Source organism: Ammospiza caudacuta, chromosome 5 (assembly GCF_027887145.1).
Source record: "Ammospiza caudacuta isolate bAmmCau1 chromosome 5, bAmmCau1.pri, whole genome shotgun sequence".
NCBI lineage: Eukaryota > Metazoa > Chordata > Aves > Passeriformes > Passerellidae > Ammospiza > Ammospiza caudacuta.
The window spans coordinates 53,920,330-53,931,888 of record NC_080597.1 but is presented as its reverse complement, the minus strand read 5'-3'; the positions used below and the strand labels follow the sequence as shown (position 1 = coordinate 53,931,888).

Sequence of the window (11,559 nt, the reverse complement as noted above, 5' to 3'; positions counted from 1 at the left end):
ACAAAGTTGTTTAATTGTAACATTATCAGCATGTTCATTACCTGAATGTGGAGCTATGCCCTAGCTATGGCCAAACAGATACCACAGGTTTTAAAACCAAAACCTAGGATCTGTGTTCTGAAAAAGTCAAAAGACAGCAATGCTACAATACACAAAAGTTTATTTTTTTCTTTTCTGAAGGCAAAATATAATAGAACCTAACATCAATGTATTTTGTACAACAAAACAGTTTTTATATGAGAACAGACAATCCATGAAGAGTTTTTAATTCTTATAACTGCTTCCCTTTTTTATCATGCTTTCTTGTGGTCAACAGAAAGTTGGCACAGATGTCATAGCAGTCAGTCGGGCATGCTCCCTCAGATCCTTGTCAGCTGGTGCCACAGGCTGGAGGGCAGGATACTTTCCACTTTTTCCATCACAAAATTTAAAGGGGCGAAGAGGGTGCTGAGAAACTGCAAAGGAATCAGATACACATTCAGATCAAAATCCAGCAGACAATGTACCTCAAGAGAAAGCTGTCCAATAAGATAAGACACTCTTGCTGTGTTCCTCTGTAAAATCCTCCAGCATGATAAAAATTACATAAGTCACACATAAAGACTTTCGAATTCTTGAACCTTGCACATACAGAGATTTATGGACTTTGCAGTAAAGAAAGCAAGAGCCCCATCTTTACAAAGATCAAAGTAATGAACTACAGAAGTTTCCAGACATCTCACATCCTAGACTGAAGCTCATACTGAAGCCACTAAAAACTCAGCCCAAAACCTAGTGAAGAGAAAGAGAGGCCTTTTCATAGCAGGGGTATGCCAGACCACCTCACAGAGACAAACATTGTGTCTTGAGATTCAATTTTAAGATGGTTTAGGGTTACCTACAGATCTGCTCTATACACTGAGGCATTACTAACTGTAATCCTAACATACTCTGCATCAGTGACTAAAATTTATCTTAACATCTTCTCTCTAGTATAGAACACAACATTCAAAGAGCCTTCAACATATTAGTGTTCAGATAGGCATATGATAAAAAATGTCACAGGAAAAAACCACTGGCAGCTTCATGTCACAGAACTCAGGTATTCAAAGCACTCCTGAAATACATATTGAAATACATATTAATTTTAATTAATTATGAATACATTCGAGAAATACATGTTAACTTCTTCTGTGGCAGAAGAACTAAGTACAAAATCTCACTGTGTTGCCAGCATATAGTCTTTGTTCAGCATACAAGGCTGATAAACACAGGAACAAGGCTAACGGGGACAGACTTGGGATCTACAACTGTGACAGTATCAGAAAACTAAAGATTTGATTGAAAGAGCCAAACAAGGGTCATACATTTCAGTAACTTCAGTAACTAAGAAACAGAAAAAATCCAACCACTGAATCCAAGAAAAGCCTTACAGGGAAGTTTATGTTCATATGCCCAAGTTAAACACTGTCTACCTAACATCCACGTACACACTCAAGAAACAAGAAGGGGTAATAATATTTCAGGCATATTTCAGCACTTCTTGCTGAAAGAAAGTATCTTCTGCTACAACTGATCTTACTTTGTGTCTTCTGGAGCTAATGAAAAATATTCTTGCATGAACTGTTGCTGTACCAGTCCCCACTCACAGGACTGGGTTAACAGAAGACCCAGCTCACCTGCAAAGGGAGCCTCTTCCCCTTTGCAAAAGGGTTTCAAAGAGTACTGACAATCTGGAATTTGCAAAACCTTTCAGCCTGGCCTCCTCCACCCCATTCCCTATACCCCCAAATCAAAAGTACCAAAGACATTAAAAACAAAGGCAGGAGGCCAGTTTGGAAACACGAGACCTAAAGCAGAGGAAAATATATTTGAGAAAATGTATTACAATGGAAGATACTCAGTATTTACTGGAGAAGGGATTTTTTACTATCCTAGAGCTTTTCTGTTAGTGGATTTTTCATCTCCTAGCATGCTGGAACAGCGATGTTCTTGTTTTTGCAAAGAAAAAGGTTTGGCTTAGAATAATTCATGGCTCTTCCCCCTCATACTCCAAAATTTATTAATGCTTGGTGGATTAAAAAAGCAGAATTAGGAGAGGCTTCTCTGGACATAGTTCAGGAAAGTTATGGGGGAAATATTGAGACTACTTCCTCCTTGGCAGTTCAGGGAAAAAACACAGGAATTTGTCCTGGTTAACAGTAGACTCTATTTCTGCTCATACTGAGAGCTTCTACTGCATAGGAAATCACATCAGCCATTATGACTCTACACAAAATAGAAGGGTTCTCATAACTAACTGTTATTAGTTTTTTTTAATAGATGATATATGAAAATACAGATACTCACTTCTCCCACCAAGCCCCCTTTTTTTGGCAAAATCACAAGATATCAAACCTAACAACAGAGCCATATAAACCAGAGAAGACCACCAGGCAGGTCTTACTGATTAGCAACCTGGACAGTTGTGCACATATCCCCTGCTCAGACATGCACTGATGCTTCTGAGTGGGCTGATATTTAACACCTGGCAGTATTTAGCTCAGCCTTTCCTGCACTGGTGTCTTTATTTACAGAAGGGAGCAGCAGCAGAGAATACTCACAGCTTTTGCAAAGACCCCCATGAGCTCTGGGAACTGATGTGTCAGGAGGGCGAGCATGGCTGTGAAAGAACAGAGTCCAGCAGTGAAGAGGATGAAGAAGGGAAGCTCTTTCTTGGGATAAACTGAAACCTCATGAAATGCTGTAGAAAAATATATGAGAAGGGGAAGGCATTATACATTTTAAAAAAACCAAAACACAACACCAAGCAAAACCTAACCGATGTTCTTACATAGTTTGAACAACGTGAGACACACAAAGATGCTTTTGAAGGAAGAAGATGATGGAAGGTCTGATACCTCTAGGGACATAATTGTTGTGTCAGTTGTCTCTACCAAATAATCCTCTCTAAAGATACTATTTCTGGTTTACTCTGGTGCTATGTACACATCACTTTTGTCTTCCTTGTGTCAGCAGTAACTATAATGCAGCCCTGCAACAGCTAATTCCAGAAAAGAGACTTAGAAATAAAGCATTTTAAACTTTTTTTAATGTACATTATAAATAACCCCATGGCTGCACGTTTGCTAATGCTGATACACAGAGAGTGCAGAAACATGTGCCTGGGAGCAGCAGTGGGCCCAACCATATGGAAGCACTGCTGCAGATCAGTTAAAGCAGGCTGTAAAACTACAGCCTGCATTAACTGTAAATTCTGAGGGTTTTATCTGCAGAGCAAGAAGAATTATCCTAACAGCAGGATGTATAGGCATGTATTTTAAAACCTGGAAATTAAATGAACAGTGAATTTTTAAGATGTTTGTTAATATATACTGATAGGAATACAGAAATTTCCTTGACTCTGGTATAAAAAACCCTTCACTGGACTTTGGAAAAAACAGCACTGAGATGACTGCAAGGGTTAGAAAAGGATAGTGAATATTTTACCAGAGGGATATATCCCTTGAATTTTATAGCAGCTCAGATTCAAGGTGAAAATTCCTCCAGGCAAAAGGTCAGGGGGATTCTCACCTTCATTCTGTAGTTTAGAGCTACACTCAAGATAAATGCAAACTTTGAAACATTTTTTTCTCATATAGGACCAATCTCAAGGCTTCCCATATACTCAAATCCTATAGCTATTCATATATATGAAATATTACTCTTCCATTTTGCCTACTTTCTTTGCTTCAGTGATCAGCTCTCATTTCTTTGTACTTGCAGATGACATAAACACAGGGCAATCCAGCAATATTCATGACTGCACTCATCCAGAGTGGAGTGGTTCTCAAAACCAAAAGCAGGAATTCATAAGAGTTTAAATTAGAATATTAAAAACTAAAAATATGTGTGACTCTTGAGTCTGCTAGTTTGATCAGTAAAAAAAACAAAAGTAGGGATAGATTACAACTTCTCTTTGATTTAAAATAAATGTAGAGATCAGAAATACCAGAGCATGGACTTTGTAAGTCAAGGATCTCTTGCACTTTTCTTGCACTGCCTTTTCACACAGGCTCAACCCTGCTGTCCCACTCTGTTAACCAGTCAGGGCAAACGTTTTGTAATTGATATTTTTAATTTGGAGAGCCTATGAGATTGTTGTGTTCTGACATAATTCCAGCTGTCTCTCCCACAAAACATGCACAATTAAAGGGTGTGGACAGGTATGCAAAACCCCTCTAACCCACCTGTGTCTGTCAGGCATTCTAAACCCTTCCCTCCTCTAACCCAGGAGATTTTGCAGTGAAAGGCATTTCCCATAGCTGCCAGAGCAGAACACACTGCCTGCATATGCTGTTAAAGAGTCCCACTGTTAGCTTGTAACATTTGACAAGAACAATTAGCTTTGCATCTAAAAAGAGAATGCTGAGCTATTCTGCATGACTTTGTCATTCCTAAATCTCCTGACACTCCACCCTCCCCAGCTCAGCATCCCTCTGAGTACAGCAAGCAGAGCACTCTGAGAGGTGTTGTTATAATTAGGATGATTATAATGGGGTGGGGAGATACTGCCAGTTGCCAAGGATTTCTGCGTAATATCAGCAGGAATGTGCTGTGAAGGAGAGACTTGCAGTGAGTGGATTTTCACCGTATTATTCTCACCTAATGTTTACTCATGTAGGCTTACAAAAAGAGGTAAGACCTTTTTCAGCCCAAACAAGAAAGATTCTGAATGAAAGACTATAAAGGATGCAAATGCCCTCAAAATCAGCCTTCCCAGCAGAAGCAGGCTTCATTTTGCTTGTTCCAGAACAAATTTTTCTTTATTTAAGAAGGTGAGAGAAGAATCTTCTTCCTTGGATCAACTTTTATTTCCCTCCTCTGCCCTGACCCTGCAAACTTGTGCGTGTTCCACTCGTGCTCACACAAAGTCCCACAGAGAGAACATGTGGGAATGAAGTGTAACTGCAAGATTGGCTGCTTTGGCTCTCCCTCTGCATTCCTGTGCTTCACTGCATGCACTGCAATGAGTCTCATTAGCTTGGGCTGTAATGCTTCTTGGGGGCTGGATCTCTCTTTATATCTGTATCTGGGAACACTGCTGGCACCTTCCTAGCACACGCTATAAACGCACATCAAAGTGACTGAGATGACTTCACATCAATCTCTTCCTAACAGTGCACACGCCGTAACATGAAGAAAACCCTTTCTTGCTATTTAAACTGCTTTTTGGAAAATGTAAGCACAGCCTGCCATGAGTACTGGCTGCAGGAACGATCCAGCTGTCCTCAAGCAAGTTGGATCCTGCCTTGGAATTTAAGTAGCTCATGTGTCTACCAAGGATTAACAAGGCTGTGACATTGTGCTTTTGGTTTAAGGGGATGTTAACCCAGATGAAAGATCAGTGTCTTGGCAAGAGAGAACAGCAAGATCTAAGTGATTTGGATCTCTTTGGTAATCTCTCTCCCTGTCTGTAAGCTGTCAAAAATAATAAATACAGCTAATTGTTATGAACTATGCTGAGGACCAGCCTCTTGAACCATCACAGGAGCTCCAGAGGCTCACTGTCAATCTGGTTATTCTAATCCAGTGTTCTCAATTCAAAAGGCTTCAAAGGAGACCGGTGCTGCAAGACTCAGGTAAACAATTCTTAGGTGTCAATCATAAGAAGAAAAACGTTGAACATACATGGTAGTAGTTCTCTATCTGCAGTTTCTGTACAAATAGGGTAAGGGTAGAAAAGATGTCCTTTTTCCAGTGGATAGGGGATCATTCTGAAAGCTGAAAAGAAAACACAGTGCATAAGTTGCTGTGAGTGTGGCAGTCATACTTAAGAATACTTGTAATTCTGAAAAACAAACATAGACAAAACACTTGTAGTTGCAAACAGTGTATAAATTGATTAATGAAATGCCAAAATAGAAATCCACATTGAGCTTTTAATCACAAAAACTCCTACGTTTATTTTTATTCTTGAGACAATGTTCATGAATGTCAGGTGAGACCACATTACAAGGACATACAAAAATATTTGCATAATCAAAGCCCATTATGCTTCCAATTCCATAGCCAAATTTGCACATTTTGTCTTAGGCTTTTAGGTTGCAGTATTTTTAAATTTCAGGGGAAAGAAGTGTATCTGATATAACAGGTATAGCCTACAAAAATGAACAGCCAAGCCTGTAAATGCAGACCAATACTCACAGTCCCTGTGCACCAAGAATAATAGGTTTTTCATGGAAAAAATACACTACTCTTTTTCCATCACACTCCAGCAAGCCAGGTAACACTGATGACATGAGCTCTGAGGACCAGTTTTCCAACACAGTCATGTTTTCATTTTCTATTTGGCAATCAAAGATTAATACTAAATTATTAAACCCAGTTTCCTCTCATGCATTCTTTCTAAATGCAGCAGATCAAGTCAGGTTTCCAATATAAATCTTCAGGTCATGGATTAAATAATACTTAATCTTATGAATTTTTAAAATTGAAAATAATAACAGAGGGAAATGGATTACTAAATCTTGACAGTGCTGATGTCATAGGCCATCTGAGTGTGGTTTATGGAAACATCAGAATACTTGACTGAAATATAGCTTTGCATCAAGGCATCCTTTTCCATTATCCTGTATATTATTTTCACTGTTAAAATATCATCAACATGTTATTCTCACTACTCCTATGAACATCAGTCACTGAAGCAGGATTTTCCCCCACAGATGTCCTAGCAGCACTGTACACTGAAGTTGTTAGGTACAGCCCACTGCCACACAGTAACCCTCCATTATCTCTGGCTCACAAGGCAACTTAAGGATTTGTTTAAATACACAGTCCCCCAGTATTTTCAGCTGTGCACACTGGATTTGAAATTATGTTAGCTGTGGTTTTTTGTGAAACTATATTACTGTATTTTTTCTTGATTGCTGCATTTAAAGCAATAGTAAAGAAGGCAGAGATCCTAAAAGATTGTAAACCAACCTGGGCTGTAATGCTCTTCCAGCATTAACCACCCCTCTCCATAGCAACCCAAAAAGCCAAGTACAAATACAATATCCAAGCAGTGTATGATCTTAACACACACAAACTTGAGTGTCTGTACAAAAACAAACATGGAACGTATTCAATGCTCATTTCTTCAAAGTCCCTGACACAAGTTTTTCCTTCCAATTTGGCTTAACATTGAAAAAGACAATCAAGCCTCTTCTGCTTTACCCTAAGCCACAGCAGTATCAAGATTTTAATAAAAACAAAACGTGAGGTGGATATGTTGCTTTTACAAAACAAGTGAAAAATGTCTGAATACATGTTACTCAATTTAAGCAATCGTGCTTGACGTGAGACCACCTATGGGATATTTACAACAAAACAGCTTTAATTAGCAATGTTATCAGCCATGGAAGGAAGTGCTCTGGTTCATCTGGATCAGTTTATGTCTATGTAGGTACTTCTCTGCCTCACTCTTATGGTATTATCTGACCTTATTTTACATTAATTGACTCAGGTAGCACAGAGCAAGTTTGCCACTCACCATGTACAGCAGCTGCAAGAGCTACTGGAGCATTTGGGAAGCCCTAGGTTTCTTTTCCTCATGCAAACAGTAGGAATTTTGACACAAATTTAGAAACCAAGAGTGACAAACCATCACCCCAGACACTTTAGAAACTTGGTTACACTTGAAACTATAGACCTCCTGTACAGACAACCTGGCCCAAACACATTGGTGGGGCACTTGGGCTTTTATAGTTGTACTACGAATAAAATACCTACAAACACACAGAAAGAAAGCAAGGACAACTGACCATGGATTATATGTAGACTGTTGGTTAAAACCAATATAATTACATTTAACTTCTCTGCCATGTCTTCACTGGTTTTCACTTAGTTATGCAAAGATGCCAAGATATGAACCAAACATTATTGGACTAGACACTGTGAAACCATTAAAACCCCTGGTTGTCTTCACATGTGAGCAAAATTTGAACAAAAATTTTGAGGACTCGTGCACAAAATGAATAATGGATTTTTCTGCAGAAGTTATGCAATGATATTAATTTACATATTTACAGGCTATTATACAGCTAATGAATTGTATGTTCAGATTGCTGAATGCGGAGATAATAAGAAGGGAAGCGTAGTTAGATGAGAATTCCCTATGCTGCCATCAGGCACAGATGACTTGTTTCCTGAGTGGCAGGAGGACTGCAGGGCAGCCAGAGTCCTGTGCCAAAACTGGTCCTGGTACAAAGCCCTTCAGGGGCTCCCCAGCGTGACAGAGCAAAAGAAGATCTGCTCAGGATTCCCTGCAAAACACTGCTTTTACTGATGCAATAATGAACCCTGAGCTAAAGGACTTCTGCAACAATCCAGAAGAGAAGGAACACTGCTTAAAAGCAAATCACTTAAAGAAAAGCCATTGGGAATGAACCTGTAACAGAGAAAATAACAGACTGGGAGAAATAATGGGAGAAGAGCAGATCTGACAGAGAACAATGCAGCAGAGCAAACCCCAGGCAGCACTGGTATGGGTTACTGAGCAAGGTGTTCTATACACCTGAAAATAAAAAACCAGTGCACCCTCAGGGAGCCTACAAAGCAAATTAAGTAAGTTAAGGTCATTTCATACTGTAACTGAGATAGTAAGTCACTTCCACACTGGAGATATTAAGTGCATTTCTATAGGACTTATCATGGTAAAAAAAATCTTTTCTATCAAAGCTAAATGAGGACAAAAAATGGCAAAACACACCCATATAAACAAGTTGGTATAATAACATATGCAGAGGATGAAAAAGAACAGAATCAAGCAGAGCAGAAATGGGGAACTAGAATACACTAAATCAGAAAAAAAAGCCAAGAATTATAATTTGTATATTAAAATTTTCAGAAACTTGGTAAAAACACATCTCAAAGACAGGATAAGATATATTAGAAGGTTAGTATATGACCTTTGGAAGTCATATACTCCAACCTCCCACTCAAAGCAGGGTCATTTCCAAGTTACATTGGATTGCTCAGAACTATGTCAAGCAGAGCTGTGAGTATGCCTGGGGCAGGAGATCCCACACACCCCTCTCACTCTGAGAATATGATTCTTAGGTCTGGATTAAATTTATCTGGCTTGAACTTGTGTATATTGCTTCCTGTCTTTACACTGGCCTGTTCTGTGAAGACTGTGACTCACTCATCCATATCATCTCTCTGCTGGTTGGTGGAAGACAGCAACTGGATCATCTCTTCACCCACCATAAGACTTCTCCAAGTTGAACAAAACCAGCTTCCTCAGCATTTTGTCCTATATCACATAATCCAGTCCCCTATGCATCCCAGCAATCCCTCACTGAATTCACTCCAGCTTACCAGTTTAAAAAAAGTCACAAAAATACAGCATTGCTTTAGATTCCACATTGTTATACACCTGTCTATAAGGCACACTCGCAATTCCCAAATATCAAAGCATTCACAGAATCACAAAATGGTGTGGGTTGGAAGAGACCTTTAAAGATAATCTAGTTCCAACTCCACTGCCATGAACAGGGACATCTTTCACTAGACCAAGTTGCCTGAAGCCCCATCCAGCCCAGTCTTGAACACTTGGAGGAATGGCACATCCACAGCTTCTCTGGGCAACCTGTTCCAGTGCCTCACCATTCTTACTGCAAAATATTTTTTGTTTATGTCCAATCTGAATATACTCTCAGTTTGAAACTATTCATTCCAATAATGACAAACAAACCTCTGGAATGAAATAAGTTAAATTATTATCTCCTTATCCATGAGCAGGAAAATATGTCTCAAAGAAGTTAGGAAATTTTGTTCAGTATTAAACAGCAAACACAAGACTTTAAACCCCTTTTACTCATTAAATGAAGTTCATGTTTTCAGTTCAAATTTCAAATAGCTCAATGCTGGTGAGGATGTAACAAGTGTCCAAAATTCTCACATATTATACTTGACAAAAACTATTACTTTTTCATGAAATTCAATAAAAATATTTTATTAGTTCCTTTGTAAGAAAGAGGATTACTTACTGCCTTCCCATGTACAGTGTAAGAGGTTCAATGCCCCCTCTACTCTTTTCCAGTGTTGAAGATGAAAGAAAGCGTATGCTATTGCTTCACTGTCCCCTCTCTTCAGAATATGTTCAGGGGGCAGAATTAGGCTTTTCATTTCTAGTAGATACTGAAATGAAAAAGTAGAGCACAATTACTGCAGAGGTAATACAAAAAAAAAGGCACAGAAAGCTGATTGCAATTCTATAATGCACACTGAAAGGTCTATTTCCCTGAAGTACTTTTTCTCACAAGATTCATCAAATATGTAACATCACCAACTGCACTTGAAGACAGCTATTGAATTATTCCCAAAGACTAAGATACGCTGTCAGATGGTTCTGCTCTACAGCACTGGTATTGGGACTACACAGAAATTCAAAATTAAACATCTCTGTTATTGAAGGAGATGAAAAAAAGGTCTCAAAGCAGAAAATGGAATTTAATTACAAGAGCTTTTTAATTAAAAGTGTTTATAATAAAATGAAGAAGACTGTAAGCATTTTGATGCACAAAGTCTTTCTATAAGGAAACACATGGCACTCCTAGTTTGCACACAGGTTGCTGCATTTATTGCATCACCATTAACTAACTGGTTGTGAGGTCTATGAACATGCAAGCTTGGCAGCCACCTAAGTAGCTAAGAACGAGTTACAAGGTAAAAATGTTACAAAACGTAACAAGTGCCTGATTTCTGGGGGTGAAGTGGGGGAGAAAGCATAGGACCTTTGAGCTTACTACTTGTAACAGTTGTTGAACGTGTCATTAAAATGAGAAGGACGGCTGACCAAACCCACAAGCAATTTCCACAGAAAATTTCCCCATAACTGGCTCCTCCCACCAGAAACAGCACCAGATGAAACATACAGAGGGTTCATGACACAGGAGAAGACAGAGGTCTCAGACATTATTCAAGCAGGTGATTTTTCTCTCTCCTCAATCCATGAACTAGACTAACAGGTAACTAGACACACAACTCACACAGCTGAGCAGACACCACTGGTGTTACTGCGTTCCAGCCACTGGAGGGGCAAGAAACAGCAGAGGGTAAAGATGAATCCTTTCCTCTAAAGGATACCCTAGCTGGCACCCTTTACAGAAAAGGAGTAACAGACAGAAAACAAGCTGCTGAATCAGCTTCTGTGGGTCAGTTCTCCAGAGGAGTGAAACATTTCCCAGCTGTGTTCTGACTGCTCTTCCACAGCACAGGGAAACTGTCACTCTCTTCCAGGATGCCCAAGACCAAACCTTCTCCCTGCCAGACTGTTCAAGTTAGCACAAAAGGCAGCAGGTGAGTCAGCCCTAGCACAAGGCTGGGAAAGGCAAGGTGTGGCTGCTCACTGGCAATGAAGGAGGGAGTGTGCAGCCCCTCCATTTCACCCAGTGCTGCAGGACCCAGGGAGTGACAACCTCCTGCTGCAGGCACCCATGAGGAGCAGCCTGGCACTGGAGGCAAAAAGGGCCATGGGTGGTGGCAGCCTTGCCCAACCCCTGATAAATGCTGGCTTTTGTGAACAGGATGTGCTGGTGCAGAAAAGAAAGCAAA

The 11,559-nt window shown here is 39.7% G+C and overlaps 1 protein-coding gene across 2 annotated transcripts in view; it reads right to left on the bottom strand.

Annotated features, from left to right (window-relative positions):
- Window positions 1–221: 221 nt before the first annotated feature.
- ST7 (suppression of tumorigenicity 7) overlaps window positions 222–11,559 on the bottom strand; it is a 135,767-nt gene continuing 124,429 nt past the window's right edge. For both annotated transcript variants that reach the window (XM_058804701.1, XM_058804700.1), the window contains exons 12-15: window positions 9,993–10,143; window positions 5,650–5,742; window positions 2,583–2,722; window positions 222–455 (exon numbers count right to left, since the gene is read on the bottom strand). In XM_058804701.1, coding sequence (XP_058660684.1) covers window positions 360–455; window positions 2,583–2,722; window positions 5,650–5,742; window positions 9,993–10,143 — 480 coding nt within the window. In that variant the 3' untranslated portion in view covers window positions 222–359. The remainder of the gene's footprint in view (window positions 456–2,582; window positions 2,723–5,649; window positions 5,743–9,992; window positions 10,144–11,559) is intronic.